We start from the raw sequence: 25,140 nt of genomic DNA, 5'->3' as shown, positions 1-25,140 counted from the left end.
GTGGTTTAACCCACAGCGCCACCCGTGTCCCATGGCTCCCAAAGTGGGTTGCAACAAATTATTATGACATAACAAAATTTAAAATAGTGGTTAAAAATTAATAGCATCAGTGGCTTAAAACTGTTCTTAAATAGAATATCCATAAAACCATCTGGATCCCCATCCCCCAAGTCTTTAAGATTTCTTAAATGGCCAAAGAGTGGGGGACTTATGAATTCATCTTGACCATCACAGATATGGGAGATCCCTGATATTCGACAAGCTTACTGCTTTCATAGGTGGATCACAAAACAGTGCCTTGGATATCAGTCTTAAAGCGTGGGCAGTTATATATACAAACATATTTATGTCAAGAGCCTGCGCATCCTCTTTATCAATATGTGTGTTCCTCATTATTCATGCTGGGCTCTAGGTTTTTTAAAATGCATTTAACAGCTGATCTCCACTCTGACGATCTCCACACTGAACTATGACATTCAGCTCATGAATTGTAATCATCTTTCTCTTCTATTACTTCTTCTTTGGCAGGTGGAAAAGGTATGGGAGGCTGGGAAGGAGGAATCCGTGTGCCTGGAATAGTTCGGTGGCCAGGGATAGTCCCTGCTGGCAGTGTTATTGATGAACCAATAAGTCTTCTGGATATTTTCCCCACAGTGGCTCACTTGGCTGGGGCATCCATCCCACAAGACAGGTACAGAATACCGGTCTGAAAGTAGCTCAAGACGATTTGGATTTTAGCCATTAAAATTTGCAAAAATGTGTATATAATCCATAGCATCATCCATTTGCTTGGCTTTCTGACATGTTTTAATCCAGAAACATCTTAAGTGGTTTCATCTACAGGTATTCTGTAAAGATTGCATTTAAAAAATATGCTGACCTGTTAAATTCAAATGGATTTCTCCATATAAGGGCAAAAGCCTGTTGAATCATAGAATTGTAGAGTTGAAAGGATCATGTAGTCCAACCCCCTGCAATGCTGGAATATTATTCCACATCATGTGCTTTTTTATTTTCCCAACAGCCTTTAATATTTTAGGATTCCCCTCCCCTTTTCTCCATTTCAAATGGGCTCAAACCCATGACCTTGAGGTTAAGAATCTTGTGCTCTACCAACTGAGCTATCCCAGACTTTGTAAAATACAAAATCAAATGTAAATCTTTCTTTTTATCACAAGACCACATATTTAAATAGAAGGCAGGGGGCTTTCTTGGTAGTGGCGCCCACCCTGTGGAACTCCCTCTCGTCAAGGAAATAAACAACTATCTGACTTTTAGAAGACATCTGAAGGCAGCCCTGCTCAGAGATGTTTTTAATGTTTGATGTCGTATTGTGTTTAAATTTGTTGGAAGCTGCCCAATAGGTAGGAATTTGGGACATATGGTTGACATCGTTATGCCTGATCAATTGCACAATGGACTTCTGCTTGCCTGACTCCCTCAGAAGCTCACCACCTCTACTCCAGTGGGTCCACCAACCATTCAGATTGGATTCTGGAGGATGGATGGAAAGCTGCAGTTGGTAGGAGAAGGGGGCAAGACAAGGGGAAGTCGTCTTATGTGAGTGGAAGTTGGCTCATCTGGTGATGAGTATTACCTTATGCATTTGCCTGACTGAAAACTGTTCATTCAATTAAATGGAAAAACTGATAGTACCAAGACTAGCGCAACTCCTAAGGCAGAATAAGGACTCTTACAGGAAATATGGTGGCACAGAGAAGATCCTGTAAATCCTGTATCCTCTTTCTTTCCACCCTTCCTTCTATCCTGGCACATTTTGCCCTGAACTGTATGTAGTAGTAGAGGGCCAGGCTCAGGGTGGCTAACACCAAATATAAATTACAATAAAACATAATAGAAATAAAGAAAAAAACAGTTACTTAAAATACAGCTGAAAATACAGCTGAAAATGCAGCCTCATTCTAATAGTAGCCCATAAACCAAGGACATAAAGGAAGGAAACATCAGATATTCACCTGAGCCAGCTATCCATGCTGGTCCTACATGGGCCAGCAAAAAAGCCAAGGGAAAATTTATATACCAAATCCCATACAAAGGGTCAGACTGAGTCCAAGCCAAAGGCCAGGCGGAACAGCTCCATCTTGCAGGCCCTGTGGAAAGATGTCAAATCCCACAGGGCCCTGGTCTCTTGTGAAAGAGCGTTCCACCAAGTCAGGGCCAGTGCTGAAAAGGCCCTGGCTCTAGTTGAGACCAATCTAACCTCCTTGAGACTCAGGACCTCCAAAGTGTTGTTATTTATGGACCTTAAAGTCCTCCACGGGGCATACCAGGAGAGGCGGTTCCTTAGGTATGAGCTAAAGAATCAGTCATCGGCCTATGCTGTACAATACTACTTTACTAAATGTATTATTACTTTTCTTAGGGTGATTGATGGAAGGAACCAGATAGCTTTGCTACAGGGAGCGGTGCAGCACTCAGAGCATGAATTCATGTTTCACTACTGTGGGTCGTACTTGCATGCGGTGCGCTGGTACCAGAAAGAGAGTGAGTAGAAAATATTCTCCTTATATCAGGTATTGGGTCACTGAAATAAAGTGCGTAGCTCATGATTCAGTGTGGCATCTTGACACCAACTTGCTTGCTTCTCAGACTGTGTGCACACCATACATTTAAAGTGCATCATGGGAACTGTAGTTTATTAAAGTGCTGGAGATTTTTGCTCTGTGAAGGGTAAACTACAGTTCCCAAGATTCTTTGGGGGCAAGCCATGCAGTTTAAATGTGCTCTAAATGTATGGTGTGTCCACACAACTGCACTCAAAGCTATAGGTTGTGCTGTATGGATTTCACTATTAGAAACATGAGGATTTGGTACTGGGTAGCCTATTATCCATTTCTGGATCGAGTATCCATTTCTGTCTATTATGACTGCTAGGTTGAGACTGAAAACATTTTGGAAATGGTTGGTGAAATCTCAAAAGCTGGAATGGATTCTACCTGTGAGTTGCCAATAGCAAGCTCACACACTCGCTAATCTGTGTCAGAGCATTGAGTATCTTCACGCACTAACCACAATGTACACAAAATAATGTGTGAGACATTCTATATCTGTGTATATCCATTCTCTATGAACTGACTGTCTGGGGGTCATAAAGGGGGCAAAACAATGTCTCTCTCCTGAAGTCTTTCTCAAAAGTTGAGTCAGGTGACATGTTGAGTCAGCCACAGTTGGCCATGGGGTACCAACAACATTACTTGCTAATGTTATTTGCCTGCAGGCTGGTGAGTAAGATATGCACACTTCTCTGAAGGAAACTCCATTGAACAGAGTGGGATTTTCATATGATTAAACATGCACAGCATTGCTCTTGCTTGCAGTAAGGGTTGAGCACTGATGACAAGAATACAACAATTTTGTGCCTGATGGATCTTGTCTGTTTTGAAGGAGTTGGGTTTGATCATTTTGACGGGTTTCTTTTGGCAGTACAGGTCTGGAATTCAACAAAATTGAGAAATCAATAGTACCAAGCTTAATCTTTGTACCAAACTAGAGATTATCAAACAAATAAAGAAATAGGCTTCTTCTTCTTCTTCTTGCATTAATCTGGAAGTGTGCATCATTCAGCATCCTTCTTTTCACCAGTTTGTTGGAATATACGGTAACTAGATGCTGAATATGTGTATTATAAGATATTCCACTAGAGGGCAAAGATATCCAAGCTTTCTTTGAACAAACCATGCATTTTATTCTTTCCTTTTCCAATGCTTATTTTTCTGAAAAGTAGCTATCTTCACAGCCACAGAATTGCGAAGTGCTTTTGATGCCAGATTTTGAAAGTGATTCAGCTGCAGGTATTATAACCCCTATATGCAGAAGCACAGTGTTTTCAGAAAGGGTGGAAATTCTTTTACACAAGTGCAAAAATGTAGTTGAATGCTTAGTTGAATACCACCCTTAATCTTTACTCTTCTTTTTTCAAGTCACTGATTTTTTTAAAAAAAATATTCTAATCAGACCATTAGGTGGGGTGTGATTTTTTTAAAATTATATTTGTATTTCTTACCTATTGTAATTTATTGCATTGCAGTTTGCATGCCACAGAAATCAAATTGTAATACAATAAAATGCATACAAGATAAGAAATAAAAAGGAAAGCAACAGTTAAAAATCAGTTTGAGTCCTTAATGCAACCATACATCTACAGACACACTACAGACGATCTGAGAGAAGCTTGCAGGCCACTGTTTTAAAGACCCTCTCCTGGAATCAGTGGGCTTTCTTATCTTCCATTCTTAAACTCGATACAATTAATCAGTATAAACACATTTTTTAGAAATATCTATCTTTAATATTGGAGATGAGATTTTTCTATGAGGTAGGCTCAGCCCCTTATAAGGTATCCTGATGCTACAGTTGAACACCTCACAAAAATGGCTCCCTCTTCCTGATAGCTGCTCACCAGGGCTATTTTTAGAGCTAACAGTTTTGTGGAGCGGAAAAACAGAATTCCATATCTATCCTGTGGAGAAGCGTTCTTCCATGGCAACTAGCAATTCATCATTTTTGACAGAGCTGTATGAGGGTAAAGGCTCCAAATACCTTGTCCTGGAAAATCTTCCGTTGGAAGAACCAAGTGGTTTAACCAACCTTGAACAAATTTGACATCCATTCCAGTGAGAATTCCAAAAAGTGTTTGGAGGACCACATATTCATCAACTAGAAACTGAATATCTTTAGTTTCTTTTCTCTAAGGTGGTGCTCTCTGGAAGGCCTATTATGTGACTCCAAAATTTCACCCGGGGGGGGGGGTGCTTGTTATGGAAGAAGACTGTGTCTGTGTTCTGGAGAGCGAATAATTCACCACAATCCTCCTTTGCTTGTTGACCTCACATCATCCTTCTGAAACCAGTCCTTTTCCACCAAATTCTGAGCCACTTTTCAACACACTAGAACAGTGATGTCCAACCGGTCGATCATGATCTACTGGTCGATCACGGGCGTTCCTGGTCGATCCTTGTCGATCGCGTGATCCCGATAGATCTCCAAACATAATAATAATGAAGTGATAATGAAGATGCACTTATTTAAACAAATAAATTGTAGACTCCGATGACTTTTATAGAATTCCCTTCTTACTGGCCTAGTTCATGTGTAATGCTAAGTAATGGTTTGCTTAAAGAACCAAGTTGACTTGAAGATGATCAGACAAAACCATGGCTTATCAGACAAAAACTGAACTAGATGGACCATTCATCTGATTTGGTATAAGGCAGAATCTTACATTTGTAACGGAAATAATTCTGCCCATGGTCGTGAATTCTGCATGTTCCTCTCAATCCAGAAAGAAGTGGTCACATTTTTAAATCATGTTCATAATATAATCATAGTTAAACCCCATTGGAATGGGACTTCAGTGCACCAAACTATGAACTCAGTTACACCTACAAGCATCAGCTCTAACCTTATAAACAGACCAATCTTCCACACTGCTAATGCGGAGAACTTGGATTTAAGCAGATTAATTTTCATTGAGAGCGATGGAGCTAAAGGAGCTTGGTCCTTGGTCAACATAACAGCTAAAAAACAGCGTAGATGTTGATTGAATTGCTAGGCACCTAAAATAAACTACCAGCTTCCCAGTGTGAAGGTGAGAATATGCAGACCACTACTGAGCTGAGCTCTTTGGAAATTTACAGGCTGGATACTGCGCCATGTTATAGGGCTTCTTTCCTACAGCAATCCATCTAAGTGTTGAAAGAGATAATCCAGAGATGAATTACAAGTTTATTCAACCCATGGCCATTAAGCTACTTTGCATGTAGCATTAAATGAGCTCTCAAAGGGCTGCTTCAGAGTGTACACCCAATTCTTCCTTTGCAGCCCTGGCATGAATTAAAAAAAGAATTCAGCCCACAGCTGCAAAGGATCAGTTCACATATGAGTACATTTCCTCTTCTTTTGAGTTTGATGCCATGACGGACGTCTGATAAGACAGTATGGCATGGGCCAAATGAGGGGGTGTGCCAGGCCTGATTATTCTAATTAGGCCCATGGACTAGGAGTTCCCCACCACTGCATTGAACTGTGGTTTAAAATAAGCTATAGTTTACAATGAACTAGCATGATGGGAGGAAACCAACCAGCAGATAGGTTGCCATTATGCACAAACCGGCATCAATGGTTTGTTGATGATGGCAAGCCAAGGTTTGTTTTTCCTGGTATGGTGAAGAAAAGTACAAGGGAAGGGGGGGATGCTGTGGGGATATTTGAGCAGTGTGTAAAATGCAACAAAGGATACTCAGTTACTTAGTTCCATGCTGTTCCTTAGATGAGACAATTCTTTCAGTCTAATTCTTTGTTTCTTGAAAGATAGCCTTTTGGTTTAAATTACCAAAAAACCCACACAAAAAACCCACATCATTTCATTACTTTCCCTTGGTCATGTTAAAGTGCCTAGGGCACCCAAAATATATTTTTAAAAGGCTACCACCTTTGCTTCTCTTGTCTGGCTCTCATTGATCATATCCGCAGTGTATTACATCTTTTGCAACATTTGTATAGCCCTCACTCTTCCAACGAGCATGAATTTTAGTCAATTTTTTTTGCCAATGCCTAAAAGTTCAAGCAGGTACACTTCACATTTGATGTGTTTGTGATTTTTTTTAAAAAAAATCAGTATTGTGTCAGTTACAAAAATTAGCATGTATCACATCAGAGTTGGTGCAACAACTCTGGTGCAAGTGAATGTGTGATTAAAACAGCAAAGGCTGCTTTATACTGAAATGTGATATGAAGGCAGAGGGGGTGGGATGGAAAAATTGAAAAAAAATGGGTGGGGGATATTCCAATTCTTCTCCTGTCTTCACATCTCTAGTTCATACTACACACACACATTCATTAACAGGATTTCCAGAGCGCTCAGATGCTTTTCCCTTAAAAAACTGCATCTTGTAAATTTCTCCCAATAAAGAACCAGCTCTTACAAGTCACATTGACAATAACATCTACAGATGCTACACACAATTCCCAAACTAATTAATATAATGAAAGACAGATATAGAAATCAAGAATATAAAATGTTTATTTGATAATGAACAAAGTTACAAAAATAAAGAAAAAAAGCAGGATTTCTCTATTTACAAAACCAGAAAGTAAAGAATTACAAAGTAACAAATATGGGTGAGAAACTGCTGATTGTGTTGGCAAAAGCAGTTTCCTCCTGCAGCAACGGTTATCAAGGAACTCTACTTAGAAAGAGCACAAGTAGACTTGTCCTTTCCCACTATGAAACAGGGATGTTCACAGTCAAATACAGGAAGGGTGCAGAAATCTATGAAAACTATTCTAATGCATCTCAAATTATAGAATGTTGTATACGTCTTCTTTTTTGCAGTAGTCTCAAGTTGCAGTTATAGTTAATTAAAACAATCACATTGCCCATTAGTGGCTCATTTAGAAACTTGTAAAGAGAATTATCCAGGCCAAATATAATTTTATAAGGATTTTTATTATGGCATCCATGTTTGTGGAGTCCACATAATGAGATGAAATCATCTTAGTTCATGCATTTGATGATGGGAACTTGCAACTACTAAGCACCCTTTTCGCCTCCAGTACATTATGAAGCCAACATGCCCTCCTATTCGGCATAGACTTTGATGTCCCTGGTTTCATTTTCACCCCCATTCCCATGCCTCCTACTCCCTCCTTTTATTTTTGCAATTCCCTTTGCACCCTCATTTTCACACTCAACCCTTTTCCCCCACTCCCTTCCTCCTTACTTTTCTTGACTCCCCTTGTACATAGAACAAATCAACAAAATCTATTTGAATTATTATACTTAAACCGAATCTCCAGAGAACGTCATGTTCCATCACTTTCACAGTTATTGCATCATGGTGTTTTTGCTTTGCTTTCCCTTCCAGGTGGTCCAGTATGGAAAGTTCATTACACAACACCAATATTCGACCCCGAAGGCGCAGGAGCCTGTTATGGAAAGGGGCTTTGCCCATGTTCCGGAGAAGGTGTAACACATCACGATCCTCCTCTGCTGTTTGATCTCTCGAGAGACCCATCAGAGGCTGTGCCTCTTTCACCGGACATGGAGCCCTTGTTCCACACAGTCCTAAAGCACATAGGCAGAGCTGTGGAGGAGCACCGCAGCTCCCTCACACCTGTCCCACAGCAGCTCTCTTCTGGAAACAATATGTGGAAACCATGGCTGCAGCCATGCTGTGGGACCTTCCCGTTCTGTTGGTGTGACAATGAAGAAAGTGATACCCATTCATATAAAGTGGGCTAGCAAAAAGAACCCTCTTGCAATGAAACACTGTTCTTAGTACAGACAACACGAGCCAAGACATTCTTAGCTTTCTCTCATAAAGCAGCTGGGGATTGGAAGTGGGAGGTTTTTGTTGTTGGTTAGTTTCCGTGTTATACCCATATGTGCCACTTTTCCTTGTTACTGGCTTGTTTTCTTAAAAACAGCAGCCCCTCAGTGTCTCTCCATCCCTGCTTTGCTCAAACCTTAATTGAGAAGGAACAGCTAAAATTATACAGGGAGACCTCTGTTCTCACTGTCTTGGCTTGTGTTGTCTGTACTATACTTAAAATTTGGATCAAGGAGCATCAAATGGGCAGAGAAACCCCAGGGCTGCACCAGATCTTTGCAGGATTAGATACAAAGTCTAATTACACTGGGGAACAAAAAAAAATCATTTTCTGTTGCATGAGGTTTTTCAACTGTTCTTATATGTTCTTTCAGTGCTGATTTAAAATCTTTAAAAAATATTTTCGTGTACATGCTATAGTTATCTTTCAATTTCCGACTTTTGCCGATATGTCATATTTACACTGGGAATAAGTGGACACTGACATCTACCCTAACCACATGGTAAATATTGTTTTGTAAAGTTAATTTTTGTAGTTTTGTAACCTAAATATTTGTATTTTTCAGATTGGACCATGGCTTCTTCAAGTAGACTGTATCCCAAGGGAATACTTTTTTTGCATACTTCCAACTGTACATAGATATACATGTCATTCTCAATGCTATACATGTCAGGTTCAATGCTATATAAGTCACTTACATTTATACTCATATTGTACTACTTTGGCTATGTGTTTAATAAAATATTGAATTCTTGAATTGTGAAAAACAAAGATTATGGTGAAAAGTGAAAAACATGAATTGCAAAGAAGCTAGAGCTTACAGAACAAAACAAACTTCAGATATGAAATCAGCATGTCAGAACTAGGTTAGAACAACTGCAGATGTCAATGCAACAAAAAAATTGTTCCCCAGTGTTATTTAGCATTCAGCTTCCTAAAGTTTAGCAAACTCTTTCCCTAACTGTCCCCAACATATTGAAACTTTCAAACAATATTGATAGGTGCATATAAATAGACAGTGCCTTCTGTCCTGGGGCTGTCCAAATACATGGGAACATAAGGACTGTAGTTTAGTGCTAAAGCATCTGCACTTCATGAAGAAGGTTGCAGGTTCAATTCCTAGGGTCTCCAAGTAGGGCTGGGCATATCTCCATCTAAAACCCTGGAGAACCAGTCAGTTCTAGACAACTCTGAGCTAGATGAACCAAACGTCTGACTTAGTACATGGCGTATGTACCTATGTACATTAAGTTCCAAGGCAATTATAAAGCAGTACAAAAGTCCTACATTAGCACCACTGTAGAAAGTGTTTGATTCCACGTGTCAACCATCTAATAAACGATCCACCTCCTTGCCTTGTAAGCTATGGCAAGCCCTGAAGAAAGATGTACTTCAATTGTTCTCAACAGAAAAAAATTAACAAACTTTTAGTTACCCAAGAACCAAAAAGAGAAAAGAAACTTCTTTCCCCAAAACACACACATCCAGGTAATTCCTAAAAACAGAAAACTATGGCCATGGTCCATGAAATCATGGAATATACTAGAGATTCCTATAGGCTCGATGTAGCTCTATCCCCCCCCCCCACAAGTTTGCACATATGGGCACTAAGCTAGGCCTTAGGGGCAGACCAGCACTTCCAGGTCCACCCTAGCATCTTGATGTAATTTATGCTTCAGCATATGCCCAACTTACAACAAGCAGGACTGGATGGGGATACAGAAAGTAGGCAGAGACCGCCTTAGCCATCTACTGTACTGCTTGAGAGCACACCACATGTAAATCAGGAGTGGGGAACCAGTGGCTCTCCAGAAGTTGCTATACCCCAACGCCCATCATTTCTGATCATCTGGGGCTGATGGGATTTTGAGTCCAACAATGTCTGGAGGGCCACTGGTTCCTCACCCCTGAGGGCAGAGGGAAGGGAGAAAGACAAGTTTACTGAACACACAGGAATCCTCTATGGATGGGTGTTAAAACACAGAGTCTGCTGTGTGTACATCAGTCCTGCCTTAGAAGTCTTTGGACTTTTTATTTCCAGTATTTGTACCTGCCAAACCGAAGAATCAAATAGGATGCAATATTTGGTTCATTAGTATAAAGCCATTTTTCATGCTCTCAGATGAAGGTGAGAATATTTCATGAGGCACTATAGATCAGTAATAAAAACAGGGGTTTGTTTTTAGCAGAGTGTACAGCACCCATCTGCATGAGAGAAAGAGAAAGGGGGAGGGAGAGAGAGGGAGGGAGAGAGAGAGAGAGAGATCTAATGGATTCCAAAGTCTTTATCATGCTTATCTATAGAAGTTGGTCCAAAACAAAAGTAAATAAATCCAAAAGAAAACAACATTGGTCTGACAAAACACAATGAGCTGCAAAAATGAATGAAGATTAAATAGCTGCAGTACCAGTAGACTGTGCAACTAGGCACTGTGGATTGTCCCACCAAAAACCACACAAGAAATGCAGATGGAAGATCCCCTGGCCTTTTCAGTTAAGCATTTCTCAAGTAGCTTTACTATACAAGCCTAGAAGATGCTGCCAGGCAGAATAATCAGTACTGGCTAAGCTGACCCAATGTTCTGACTCATGTAAGGCAGTTTTAGAAGCCCATTGTGTTTCATTCTCTGGAAGCAATGCATACTGTCACAATGCATACACAGGTGCATTTAGCAAGCACAACCATTTTCATGGTGCTATTTTTGTTTGCATTCCCCCCTGCAAAACAGAAAGGGCCCTGGAGATTTCACAGATGTTGTAAATTTAAACAGCAGTCGGTCCCTGTAAGCGCATATGAGCAAGATCTATAATAAAAAGGAATCTAACTTCTTTTTAATGTTTTCAAAAGCATCTTTCCCCAGATAGTCAATGTGGCCTTCCTCCCATTTCCTTCGTTCATCTTCTGCACTTAGCACCTCTGGATTTGGCTGAATACATAGCTCTGAAACAGAGCTGGTAACGTCGTCCTGCAAAAAGGGAGATCAAGAAATGCCATTTGTACCATTTTCAGGCAACACATAAAAGCCTGAAAGCTAGTTTCAAGATTCTGATAAAAGTGCAAACAGTTGACTTTTCAGTGCCCAGGGTAACTAGAAGATGAGCTATGTATTAATACAGATAATAGAGTAGCTCAGGTTACTTGAGGGACATTATTACAGTACTGTATGGGAATAGAGATGTGCACAAATTGTTTGGTCTGAGTAGCAAAACTGAAGCATTTCCCCACACTAGGATTCTAACAATGTGAGGGAGTGGAGGGGGGTGCTCCCTAGTCCCCCACCCTCTCAAGGAGACTCCCTGTGCTATTTAGAACTTGGATCTTCTAGGGCCTGTATATGAGTAGAAATTGCACAGTGGAGAATGCTCAATGTTGCACAAGTTCAGTCCTCAAGGTATGGAAGGGATGAGTGCAAAGAGTGAAGCAGAATGGGCAGAGCCAGGCAGCAGCTCCCTGACTTCCCTCCTCACATAATTGGAATCACCCAAAGGAGCAGAGCATCTGAACAGAGCTAGTGTCTCATAGCAAATGTAAGCAAGCCCTAATTTTGGCTCCCGTCTTCCAAATACTTTGCTGTCATTCCCACCATACTGGATGTGTATCCCATTCAGACATTTTCAGGTTCTTGGCTCTTCCCTTGTTCCCATGGCTCAGAATGCCTTAAAGTGCTTCATCCATTTCCCCTCCCCTTTTCTTCTTTTAAAAACAGAACAAAATTAGCGGATCATGTTGCTATTTGTCTGTACAGATTATCTTATGAAGATGCCCATTCCAAAATCACTGCTCTCAGATCAGAATGCAGAAATAAACATTGCCTCCAAAAGGTATATACTCATATTTACCATTTTCACTGTTTCCCGAGGAGTTGGGTTAAAAGTGGGCTCTGGAGAAGATTCACTTAGCTCAGCAATGTGGACCTCAAGACTGCCTTCAGCTTTCTGTACAGACTGATAAAAATAAAGTGCCTGTTTTACTGCTCATTCAGAAAAGAAGAGATCAGTTTTTATCAAAGCCATTATGGAGCCTGGCCCATATCTTTAAATACATCATCACTTGGTCAATCATTTCTTTCTGGGAGTGGCCGCCGGGACCACATAAAACCGGTTCTGAGAGAACTGCATTGGCTCCCAGTATGTTTCCAAGCACGTTTCAAAGTGTTGGTGCTGACCTTTAAAGCCCTAAATGGCCTCGGTCCTGTATACCTGAAGGAGCGTCTCCACCTCCATCGTTCAGCCCAGACACTGAGATCCAGCACCGAGGGCCTTCTGGCGGTTCCCTCATTGCGAGAAGTGAGGCTACAGGGAACCAGACAGAGGGCCTTCTCAGTAGTTTGGTCTTGGCTTAGCCCTGGCTGAGAGATCCACTTGTTCCAATCCCTCACTGAGGACGTTCTTGGGTTTGTATTGCTTAAGATTCCAGCCAGAGTCACCCTAAAAAATCCTCATTTTTAAATGGGGTTCCTCAAACTTACTTAGCATGCAACATACCCGGAAGTGAGCAAACTTTTTTGGAAGCCAAACGTCCAATGCATCTTACATGGCTTCTGATTGAGTGCAGAAAGCTCCTGCGGCCAATCGGAAGCCGCGTCTTGGTTTTCAGATGGACTTCCGGAATGGATTTCATTGGAGAACCAAGACACAACTGCAGTTCCAATGACTGCAACATAGCATGTTGTCAAGTAAAAGTATTAAGGATTAAACTGAATATAGTTTAATAAGCCCCATCTCTGCTCTGGAGAGAAGACTCTGTTCCCAAAAGTAGTCAGAAATGGAGTTCCTCGCTCTGAGGCTGCGATCCTACTGGGAAGAAAACCCCAAGTGAACTGAATGAGGTATAAGCATGCTGTTAGTATCACCAGACTTCTGTGCCTTGTCCTAAATCCTTTAAGGACATCCCTCCCCCCTCAGATATGTGCATCTACAAGGCTCAAACAAGAAGCAGAAAACTGATGAGAGGAAACCACAAGCACACTAATGCTGCTGCTCTCTGTCTGGTCCAAAGCCACTCATTTTAAAACAGAAAATAACATTATAGTAAGTTATTTACAATTGAAATTCTAATTTCATTGCTTTTCCAATGGAATCCACACCCCCCCCCCTCAGATTTTAAGCATACTCATGCCATATATAGTTGGGAGATAAGCCGGCACAATACTTTAAATCAATTTTAAATACTTGGAAGCATCATGATATTTTTATAATTAAGTTTACTATAACTAATTAGCAGAAATAAAAAGTACTTACCTTTTTGGCAAATAACTCATCAGGTGAGTTTGCAACTGTTTCAGATACATGTTCCTCATTTGCTGGCAAAGAACTGCTAGTGGCAGGATTTCCTCTTTCCAATTTACTTTCATCTCCACTCAAGTTTGGCTAATAACAACAAAAATTAATGTAATTTTGGAAGTTCTTCATCCATGAAAGTTCCTATGTTTGTACTCCACGCATTTTAAATATTCTGTCTTCTTTTCCGCTACATTTCACTTTTTATTTATTTTGACAGTTGTCATTCTATTACCACTGCTAACAACTATATTATATGCAGATTGCTATTCTAATGTAGCTCAAATTCTCCTTTAAAAGGTGAATAGTTTTGCCAGGCAGGGAATGGCAATGCACATTCAAACACATATCCCAAGAAGTGCTTTAGGTGTGCCTGAGGGAAGCATGGCGGTGCGGGAGGCGACGTTTGCCCATATTCCTCCCCTTTTTCCTTGAACACACCCCTGTGGTATATAACAAAAGTTCTTGCGGGTTCAAAAGCCGTTTTTCACAAAACAAGGAAACCAACCCAAAAAGCTTCCCTTCCAAAAAATTTACCTCTTCTCTCTGGATTTGTGGCTCAGAAGACTCCTGTGTTTTTTCCAGTAATGGCAATACATCAGAACTGTACGTTGTCCACCAGAGTTGAAGGAAACAGAGCTGACTGTTAGATAATGAGGATGAACCGTCTTCTATCACTGTTCCTGTCTGAGGATTGTATTTATAGTTCCATGGCTTTGATGGTCCCAAGAAGTGGACTACCTTTGCATCTTTGCCAAAACTACAAAAAAACACACATGTAATCTTAAAAATGAGTTTATATTAAGCCCCATTTTTTAAAAAGTAAATGCAAGATGGTTCATCTCTGCCAAGGCATTGCAGAACTTTTTATTTATTCATTCATGGGTATATAGTTTTTTTAATAATAATAAAAAAAATCCAGTGACTCATAGCAATTAAAATTCAATACACAGCACCACTGCAGGAGCTAAACATAAGTGAAAATAGAACAGGCCCTGGCTTACAAATACATAAGTGTAGAGGAGGGAAATCAGGTTGATAATTCCAGTACTAAGTAAGATGTGAGTTGATAACAGGCATTTGCATCTAGCTGGGGCCAGAATGCTCTTCCTTTGTTAGTGTTCTTGCTGAGATGGAGATGTTGCAAGCACTCAGCAGGCCTTGGTCCTCTGCTTGGTGGGAAAGGCCTCTGTTGTCACACCAGCAGCAGTGCTCTTGTTGGGTGGGAGACTGAAAGCAGCTCACTGTCACTGAACCAATTGAAGTCACCCTTGCCAGAAAGTGGCCTCTTGGGAAGGAGGTGAGCAGCCTTCCAGTGGCTAGTGACAAGGGTCAGAGTGCCCTCCCCTTCATCTCTGCAGTCATAGGCCAACTGACAGCAGGAATAATGTCCTTGCTGGTTGTGCGGGGGGGGGGGGGGAGGAGAAATTAAACTCCTTGCAAACTGCTCATTAGACAACAGGAGCATGAACTTGACAATGCACTTGGGAGGACAAGGAACAACTAGAAGGTGTTACCATGTTCAACATGGGAGGGGGATTTTGAATTATGGCCGGAAGCCATGGCTGATGAAGGCAGGATGGACAGAATGATGTTTAGCAAGATGCCCTGGAAACACATCAGTCTCACTCATCCTGTTCCATCACCTATGGCCTCTTCTAAGTGTAAAAGGCCTTCCATTCCATAACACATCAACAAGGAGGGATTCTTGCACATTTAAAGCAAAAGCATCCCATCAGTACCTGGTAGAGATTTTTGGTTTTCCGGTTGAGCATTGCATGGGCTGTCTCATTTGCTTTTCTGTTGTTCATCAAGCAAGTAGTTGCAGAATTAGGTGTTTATATTTTATATATTTATTATATATTTGGTGCATAATTTAGGTGTTTGTATTTTTGCATGCTTAGGGGTGCCATTGCTTCTTCCAGATTAAACAAACACGGCAGTCAAACTATTCCAAGCTGATCACTGGTTTTGTGTAAACATAATGGTCAGAAACAGCAAGCTGAATGTTTTTGCCATATAAATAAATTGACCAGTTGATCACCATATTTGGGACCTACATATATATATACTGATAGGAATGCTATGTATGACACAAGGTGATCAGTAGCTTCAGAATAGCCAATTACAGTACTGATTTCCTAAATCAGGCTTGCTTTTGAAACTGTTGTGACACATTGCAATGTGTTGGACCAGATGATCCTCAGGGTCCCTTCCAATTCTATGATTCTACGAGAGGTTCAACACCTATATATGATCTTGGTTGTGAGCAATCTTGTGTTGCATGTGTGTACATACATCCCATTATCAGCTATGACAAAGAGAAACCTGTGAGCATATGTCTTTAGAAGAGATTTTTTGCCCATGCAAGGGTCTGCCACTGAGATTTCAGCCCTAGAGTAAGGGAGACATTCACCAATGTATTATAGAGAGAGGTACATTCCTGTACTTACTATTGAAAAGCAGGGGCATAGGTGTAGACAACACTGCTGCTTAGATTATAGAGAAATGGCAAGTGTTTGTTAATGTCTGTTGTTGCCCAGTTGTTGAAGAAACTGTTTAACAATCCCTGATCACCTCCTAAAGTATTGAAAAGAACACATAACATAAACAACCATTTCATCTTCAAACCCAAACTTACTCATGCCAAATGGTACTGACAATTGGTTTTGACCACCTGCCCAAATTCTTAATCAGTTTCCGAAACTGGTGCTTCTTATTCCTTCTTCCCGTTTTTACATGGCATGCTATATTTGGGGGGGAAACATCACCAAGAGGAACTTGTGGGCTTCCAGCTGATGCCTGACTCCAACTTCCATTATTCCTGACAACTGACCATGCTTGCTGAGGATGATGGGAGTTAGAGTCCAGCAATATCTGGAGGACCACAGTTTCTCCATCCCTGTACATTCCTCTTTATGGAGTAGCAGAGCTATGAGAACGAAAACAACAACCAGCACTGAAAATGCCAACAGTTTATGTGGTGGCTTTATTATTAGCCAACTTCCCCACCCAGCAAATAGTAGCCGGTGAAGCCAAAGTGGGGGAAGGTACATGAGACACCATGACACAATCTAATATGAACTGCTAGATGATACAGGAAATGGGGAAAGCTGTATATATGAAAGCCATTTACAGTAGCAATTGCTGTTTGACGTTCTTTCCTGTCTCTTTTTGGTAGCATCTACTTCTGAACTTTCATCCTAGCTTGCCATTTCAGAGATCAGTGGCCTTACTAAAGTGTCCGCATCCACGAAAACACATTGGCTGTAGTAAGGGTCCAGCTCCATCAAAAGTTCACATCGTCAAAGAACTTCACCAACGCGGACCTCACTCAAGCAGAACCAGGAAGGGGAGCAGGTCAGTGAACTTACCATCAAAGCTGCCATGTTCATTTGCAAACTGCAGGAGGAGGTTGTAGGTTTTCAAAGAAGGTTTGAAAACAAACACACCACTGTTAAAGCAGTCTGGCCAGCCAGAATCTGGAGCTGCTGAGAGTTCTTCCCGGTCAAACAGCTCGTCAATATTGCACAGTACCTAGAAAAGACATGGTATGTTGGAATCATAGCCGATCCCCCTACTATACAAATTTCAGGGATTCAAAGCTCTTTCTTAGCTGTTTTGTCTTTATCAACCGGCTATGTCATCTCCTACCATTCACCACTCCCCTTCAGCCCTGCAATCAGCATCAATATGAACACACCAGTGTGTTGCTTCTCACATTGGAAATGATGGGAGACACTTTTAAATGTACTACAGGACTGCTAAGCATTCGTGGTTTCCCATCTCAATAACAGAATAGAACATTCTACACCCTAAAGTGTGTAGATATAGCTTTAGATATAGATAGCTGGTGCTTTATAACTGTACTGACATTCTGCACTGAACAATGAAGTACAGATTCGCACCCACAGTGTACATATATTATTCATATATATGTGCTATGCAAACATACCGTATTGGCCTGAATATAAGCCACACTTTCCCCCCAATTTCCAACTGTGAAAAGTTAAAATGTGGCTTATATTCACAACCTTATTGTATGCAGCCAGGAGCACGGGGCAAACAGTGCAAGGAGCACGGCAAAGCGGTGCCCGCCCCGTGCGTAGTCCCCCATCCTCTCCCCCAAGGCAGGGAAGGGGGAGAATGAGGAAGGGGAAAGGCCGTTGTCAATGCAGTGTGGCTTCCCCTGCCCACCCAGTATGCAGCCAGCAGCAGTGAGGAATGGAGCAGCTTATATATAGGTATTTTTCCTTTTTTTTCCACCCCCAATTTTAAAGGTGTGGCTTATATTTGGGTGCTGCTTATATTCGGGCCAATACGGTATTTACAAACCTACACAGGATTTTCCCCAACCCACATATGAATCTATTCCATTGAAATCCCATTGAAATCCCACAACAATCAACAAAAAGGTCACCTGAAAGCAACATGGCAAAACTTTCTTTTTCTAACTGGTGCTTCCCTTACCAACGTGTCTGCATCCATGAAGACACATTTGCTATACTGAGTAAGAGTCCAGCAATGAAGTTTGGTAAAGGTTACACCCAGTTCCGGTCTCTCCAGCAAAGCCAAGTGCATAGAGTCATTGCTGTCAATTTCATTCACCTCCACCACTGTGTCAAATAAGGTGTTGAGGGCAGCCCTGACAAAACAAGTAAAACACAAGATTGGGAGCCTTGAGACATCTCCTTTTGCAAGAAATGCAGTGCAGGGTTTCTGACATTAAACTGAACTGAGAACAGCAGCTGGATTTTTAAAAACAACTACAGGCATCTCCACACTTACATGTGTTTGATTTAAACTGCCGAAAGGTGCCAAAAGGGGAAAATCAGCCACAAAGAGTGGTGATGTAAAAAGTGGGGGAAATGGCTAGCAATTCCTGGAGACTTTGCAACTGCTATCCCATGAGCCTTTGCACTGACCTGGTAGAGAGTTGAAGTTTGAGAAAGGAGGTACCTCTAAATCATAGCCAGGTACTTCAGGGTACCGGTCTACCCTCCTTGTTGTCATTTCCACATTGTCCTCCAGGGATGAGAAAGACTGAGAGCCACCATTGCCACCATTTATGCCAGTCTGGTAAGTGCAGCTGGTTTTTTTAAGGGTTTTCAAGGATTTCCAGGGGTTTAGAAGATGTTTACAGGCGTTCTAAATGGTGTCCCCCACTATACGTGATTTCATGTATATATGTGGTACCCGGGAACGTAACCCCCACATGAGTGGGGAGATGCCTGTAGTATCTACTAGATGCAAGATAAACAAGCAAACAAAGTCACATTAGAAATATAAGAAAACCCAAAACCAAAATCCACTTCCTATGAACTATAAGAAGCAGTTGCTGATAACTAAGGAGCAGGAGCAAAATGTAAGGAAACAAGTTAAAGATGCCACGCAAGAACCAAAGATTACAGGTCAAAACCAATCTGACTATTTAAAATATCATCTAATAAAGTTGATCAGCTATCGTAAGACTTAGAAGAACGATTCAATATCCATTTCGGTTCAAGCGACTGCCAGGTGATGGGGAATACAGTTGTACCTTGGTTTTTGAACAGCTTAGTTCATGAACAACTTGGAACTCGAACACCGTAAACCCGGAAGTAGGTGTTTCGGTTTGCGAACTTTGCCTTGGAAGTCGAACGTCCGGCATGGCTTCCACAGCTTCCAATTGACTGCAGGATGCTCCTGCAGCCAATTGGAAGCCGCACCTTAGTTTTTGAACATTGCGGAAGTCAAACGGACTTCCGGACCGCATTGTGTTAAAAAACCAAGGTACAACTGTAAATGAGTAATGATCAATATGTAATGGAGGAACTGCCTGTGTTTCCAACAGCAGGCAGCCAGATGCATAGACCTGGAAGCTCAAAAGCAGAGCATGAATGTTCTCCCCTGCTGCTTGTCTCCAGCATCTAGTAGTCGGATACAAGGATGGCTTCTGAATATCAAGTTCCACTGAGCTGTCATTTCCTGTTTTTATGTTCAGGCATGAGTGCTGATTTTTACATGGCCAAAATGACACCACCCCTGAGCAAGGGAAGGGGGTATCAGCAGGTTCAGGAAAACCCCCAACGTCTGCAGAAAATATGCAGATAATGATCCTATAAAGGAGGGTTCCCAGTACAGCCCATTTGAAGACTAAATATTCCCAGTGGCCACAGAAAAGTAGCAGGCTGTTAGGGAGGGGAGCAAATGGAAGGAAGGCATGGCTAACACTAGGAACAGTAAACAAAGGCATTTGGTGCTGCAAAATTTTGTTGCAGGTACCATTTGGCTTAGTTAATAGCCATCAGCTGTCCTATCCTGCATCATCCAATCCTTTTTAAACCTATTTAAACAAGTGGCTATTGGTACATCTGGCAGGAGCTAATTCCATAATTTATAGCCAAGTGCTAGACATGTCTACTCAGAAGCAAGCCCCATGGAATTCAATGGGACTTTATCCCAGGTAAGTGCGTATGCCTTTATTGCCCACTGGGCACAAAAAAATACTTCCGTCTTATCTAGTCTGAACCTACTGCCAATCGGTTTCTTTGAATAAACCTCAGTTCTTTGTTTCTGATTGGAAACAAAACTTCTATCTGTAGTTCTTCTAAGAGACCTCCTTCTTTCCTAAACTGTAATAAATATGTTTGTGTTTCCCTACAAAATTTGTCAATAGACGGTGATTCCGGTAAGAGAATGAAATGGGAGCTGGGGAGAAACACCGCAAAAAAACCTGTTACAAATATTTGGAGAGAATATTGCCCTCTTTGGATGTTCTGTCTGAATATGGAAAGGGAGAAGGGAAAATGCATAGGGTAAGCCCCACCCTCTTGGTGATGCTATGTGCACCAGGCACACTTCCTGGCCAATGTATGACCTGCGTTTTTCTGAAAGGAGCTCTTCTACTCATACACACAGTTCCCAGGAAGGAATGGGAACCCTGATTGACCGCTTACACCATACCACACTCTAACTGAATGCTGAAAGGTTATCCATATCTGTGTGTAAATTGGAGTTTGGACTTTTTATGGCTGAAAACCTGTAATGCAGTTCTTTTCTTCATGAAGTCACCGAAGTATATCAGTCTCTGCTTACAGTTCTGTGCACAAAGTGATCCAAATATAGGACCACAAGAGAAAATCTGTTTTCTAAACAAAACAAAACCTGTTTGCTCACACTTCTGGCCACACAGGATTTCATTAGGAATTAAGCAACTCATTCAACACACTGCCTGCTTATTGTTATTTTGTAATCAGGGTTATGGAACAGAATTTGCATTTACATTTTGAAGATATTCAATTAATTGAATCTGAGAGCATGTCCTCACCTCATTGCACTGGAGACTTGAGATGTAATTAGCACTACCAGCCTTCGGGATGTTTTATGGTTCCTCAAGGACTGTCCGAGAACCAGAGCTCCGTAGCAATAAACATCATTGGTAGCAAGGGTCACAAAGGCCTGGTCTGTCACTGTAAACAAGCATTTCAGAGTGGTCCATTATGACAGCAGCTGAGAATTAGCTGGGGACCTTCTTGCCTCATCCTACCAAGCTGCAATTTCTGTAAACGTGTGTTGACTCTACAATTAGCTCTTTTGCTTACATAAACCTTTGAGAGAAACAAGTAAATAATTGCATACGCTAGCAAGGTTTTGCTTCCTATTAGCAGATTGTATGACAACATGTCTCAGATTTTGTTTTGCCATAGTGAAAGAGACAATATAGAATTAAGCATAACACATGATGCACTTGTACATAGATTCATGCACACAGAGGCCCACCCATGCAATCTTGGTGCAACTGAAATAGATGCAAACATATAGGGTGAGCCAGCCTATGAGTGCAAGTGATGGTATGCGAGCTTTGTATCACACACTGTGGGGAGAGACAGGTGCCTTAATACATTTAGGACACTGGTATCAGGCTATGTACACAGAAGCCCTTTGTTTATGGCTATGTGACATCTATTTATGACTTTGCCTATATGCACCCAATGGGCATTGGGATATTTCTGCGGACTTAAAGTACTCTGCCTTCAGATAATTAATTGCACACCCACTCACCTGTTATGGAACTCCAGTGAATTGCACAAGTTATCTGGGACATGGGGTGTAGGATACACAGAGAGTTTATGTGATGTACCAGTTTAGCTTGTCAGGCCTCATGGAGGTCCGGCAAAGCAGGTACAACATCCCATTCATACAAAATACTGCCAGTGCAGTCAGGCCTAGGCCTAAGGTACAGAAAGAGGAGACATTCTCTAAATTGCAACCCTCTCGTGATACTGTACAACCCTGCTGTACAGAAAGCAAGCAACGTGAAGAGTCTAAGTACCATTTTTGCTGTTTTGCTTAATACAAATTCCTCCTTGGAAATGAGCGGGTGCTAAACCTTAAAATTAGGAACCAAAACGAAACCTATAATTTCCCTGCACATTTGCAAGGAATCTTCAACTACTGCAACTGGATGTTTATTTTTGAAAGCAGATGTGTTGCTCATCAAACAACACTTAGCATGTAAAGAAGGGAAATTACTTCATTACAGACTATTTCTGATTTTGCTTTTGCCAGGCTACGCTCGTGCGAATGGAATAAAAGTTCAGGCACAATAGAGAAACATACAGGAATTAAATAGGGTTGTTTATATTTACTTACGGGAAACAGGTGAACTAATAAAAACGATACAGTTTTCAGTGCTTTTTAAATAAAGGGGGGGGGGCTTCATCACAAGAAGGGAGATTCCAACAAAACACCAGGAAGACCTTTCTGGCAGTAAGAGCTGTTCCACAGCAGAGCAGAATCTGTTAGAAGGTTGTGGATTCTCCATTGGAGGTTTTTAAGCACATGTGATCTAGTTGAGATTCCTGCATTGCAGGGGGTTGGACTAGATGACCCTTGGGGTCCCTTCCAACTCTCCGATTCTATGAATACAGTGTGATAGTTATCTGCTAGAGAAAGGGTCATAGTCTAGTGGTAGGGGTTTGGATGCAGAAGGTCCCAGGTCCAATCTCTGGCTTCTCTAGATAGGACTGGGAATGTCCCCCGTCAAACCCTGCAGTCGCTGCCAGTCCGTGCAGACAATACAGTGCCATATGGACCAATGGCCATGTTCTACATAATCTTACACAAGCGTATGTTCTGCATAATCTTACGCATACTTATTCAGAAGTAAGCCCCACTGAAATAAAAGGTAAAGGTAAAGGGACCCCTGACCATTAGGTCCAGTCATGGCAGACTCTGGGGTTGCGGTGCTCATCTCACTTTACTGGCCGAAGGAGCCGGCGTACAGCTTCCGGGTCATGTGGCCAGCATGACTAAGCCGCTTCTGGCGAACCAGAGCAGCACACGGAAACGCCGTTTACCTTTTCGCCAGAGCAGTACCTATTTATCTACTTGCACTTTGACATGCTTTCGAACTCCTAGGTTGGCAGGAGCTGGGACTGAGCAACGGGAGCTCACCCTGTCGCGGGGATTCAAACCACCGACCTTCTGATCGGCAAGCGCCACCCATGACCCTCTCCCACTGAAATAAATGTATACAATTCTTTAAAAACCTATTGCATGTACATGTATAAAGAATCGTTCTACATGGCTGAGATCAGAAAAGAGAAATGAAAGAATGTACAGTGGTACCTCGGGTTAAGAACTTAATTTGTTCTGGAGATCTGTTCTTAATCTGAAACTATTCTTAACCTGAAGCACCACTTTAGCTAATGGAGCCTTCCACTGCCACTGTGCCACCACCACACAATTTATGTTCTCATCATGAAGCAAAATTCTTAACCTGAGGTAATATTTCTGGGTTAGCGGAGTCTGTAACCTGAAGCGTCTGTAACCTGAAGCGTCTGTAACCCGAGGTACCACTGTACTAAGGGTGTATTTCTGCCATGTGTACTAGGTAACAAAAGTAAGCATGCAGTAGGATTCAACCTCTTCCTTCTCACTCTCTTCTTGATGAACTGTGCCCAGTATAATGTATTCAGAATGAAAACTGCTTGGAGAAAATGCATATACTGTAGTTCCCAAAGGAGGAAACAAAGAATAGAGGCGAGAGGGGAGAAATCCACTTACCAGGCATCCTTTAAAGCCAACAGGGTAAGCTGCTAAGTAAATCCAATACTGATGGGAGAGAGAAGGGTTCCCAGCAGGCCTGTCTCACTCAACAAATCACCAGATAAGATTAGCCTCTTTCTTTCCTGCTGATGAGAGCAAGTGAATTAAAACATTCATTCACACATTCCCCAGATTGCATGTGGCCCCAGACAAATCCAACCTCACTTTGAGAGAAAGAAGGAAAGATGTCGGAGGGAGAGGGAAAAGAAGGAACTTGATCCTTCCTACTGTTCAGGACCCACCAAACTTTCCTTTGGGTGGTCGATCAAAAAAGGAAACTCAATGCTGTACAAATCTTTTAAAGGCTATGCAGAAGCGCACGTGAGCACGTCTCCTTCCATTCCCTTTTACCAGCAAAAGGAGGCCCAGTTTCATGTTCCTTCCTTCACATTCCCCAGCAAAATATTGACTCTTTGATATCTGACCGTGCATTTGCAGTTGAGAGGGAGAAAAGCAGAAGGCGACCATTAACAAGGCTAAAACGAAGAATGAGTCTCGCAGCAGCCTAACAGGCCGGTGGTTGTTGGCGATCGTTTTTGTTTTCTCCGGCTAGCCCCCACTTCTTCGAACAGCACGATGCTAAAGGGACGTTCACTCCGGAGCAAGCCCGTCAAAGTTCAGCGGCATGTAACTCCGCGTGATCAGGGCTGCAACCACAGGGCCCGGTCCTCTGCACGCCTGCTTGCATGCGAGTTCAGTAGGACTTGCTTCTGAGTAGGTGCACACAGGCTAATGCCTCGGCGATCCGCTAGTCCTCAAGGTTGCCCCAAGGATCGTGGCGGGTTTGCTATAACGGATCAAGGCAATAATAACCCTCACCCATGCGCTGGCAACCAGCCCGTGCTGCCCCCCTCCATCCTCCCACGGGGTGAGGGGCATGGGCGTTGCCAAAGGGGGCAGGAGGGGGCAACTGCCCCCCAATCAATTAAAATACTTAACTAAATGAGGTTCTGCCCCCGCAAAAAAAGTCTGCACCCCCCTAACATAAATCCTGGCTGGTGAGGGGAAAGGGTGCTATTAGCATAGTCCAACCTTGGGCCAGCCACTGCCTCTCAGCCGATCCTACCTCGCAGGGTTGTGGTGCAGGACACGTGCGCCATCTAGAGCTTCTTGGAGAAAGGGTGGGCTTTAAATGCAATAGCCCCTTCCTGCCTCCATCATGGGAGAAATCTTGGCTCCGACTCCCCTCCCCTCCAGTGCAAGGACAAAGCTGCTGGGCGCCCCTCGGACCTCCTTCCCCGCTTACCCTGCCGCCTCCATCCCTGCTACCACTCCACACCATGCGCGTCCCCTGCTCTGCAAGCGGCGCTGCCCTCTGCAAGTCCTCCAGGCGCCCTTGGGGGCTTCCACGGGCAGCTCGGCCGACGCGTCGCTGCTCTCTGCCCAGTCGCCGCCGCGGCCAGCCGACGGGGCCAA

The 25,140-nt window shown here is 42.3% G+C and overlaps 3 protein-coding genes across 9 annotated transcripts in view; 1 reads left to right on the top strand and 2 right to left on the bottom strand.

Annotated features, from left to right (window-relative positions):
* The window catches only part of LOC310842427 (arylsulfatase D-like), a 19,083-nt gene extending 9,960 nt beyond the window's left edge, over positions 1-9,123 (top strand). For all 3 annotated transcript variants that reach the window (XM_083734399.1, XM_083734397.1, XM_083734398.1), the window contains 3 exons: positions 529-691; positions 2,384-2,505; positions 7,887-9,123. In XM_083734399.1, coding sequence (XP_083590525.1) covers positions 529-691; positions 2,384-2,505; positions 7,887-8,263 — 662 coding nt within the window. In that variant the 3' untranslated portion in view covers positions 8,264-9,123. The remainder of the gene's footprint in view (positions 1-528; positions 692-2,383; positions 2,506-7,886) is intronic.
* The window catches only part of LOC310842506 (glycoprotein Xg-like), a 79,957-nt gene that overhangs the window by 32,484 nt on the left and 22,333 nt on the right, over positions 1-25,140 (bottom strand). The gene's annotated exons all lie outside the window — the stretch shown is intronic.
* Positions 7,025-25,140, bottom strand: GYG2 (glycogenin 2). Of its 3 annotated transcripts, none has more exons than XM_083734499.1 (10): positions 24,971-25,140; positions 23,683-24,511; positions 20,942-21,083; positions 18,103-18,277; positions 17,007-17,169; positions 16,086-16,212; positions 14,170-14,392; positions 13,594-13,722; positions 12,193-12,297; positions 7,025-11,318 (listed from the first exon to the last, which is right to left on the bottom strand). In XM_083734499.1, exons 2-10 carry the CDS (start codon positions 23,687-23,689, stop codon positions 11,157-11,159), a joined length of 1,233 nt encoding a protein of 410 aa, XP_083590625.1. In that variant the 5' UTR covers positions 23,690-24,511; positions 24,971-25,140; the 3' UTR covers positions 7,025-11,156. The 3 variants fall into 3 exon arrangements, with proteins under 3 accessions (XP_083590625.1, XP_083590624.1, XP_083590623.1); XM_083734498.1 differs by having other exon boundaries at positions 23,683-23,810; XM_083734497.1 differs by having other exon boundaries at positions 23,683-23,807.

This window comes from Podarcis gaigeae (genome assembly GCF_964106915.1).
Source record: "Podarcis gaigeae genome assembly, chromosome: 4".
NCBI classification, from domain to species: Eukaryota; Metazoa; Chordata; class Lepidosauria; order Squamata; family Lacertidae; genus Podarcis; species Podarcis gaigeae.
Note: the sequence above shows the minus strand (reverse complement) of the source record. Positions and strands in the feature narration are given on the sequence as shown.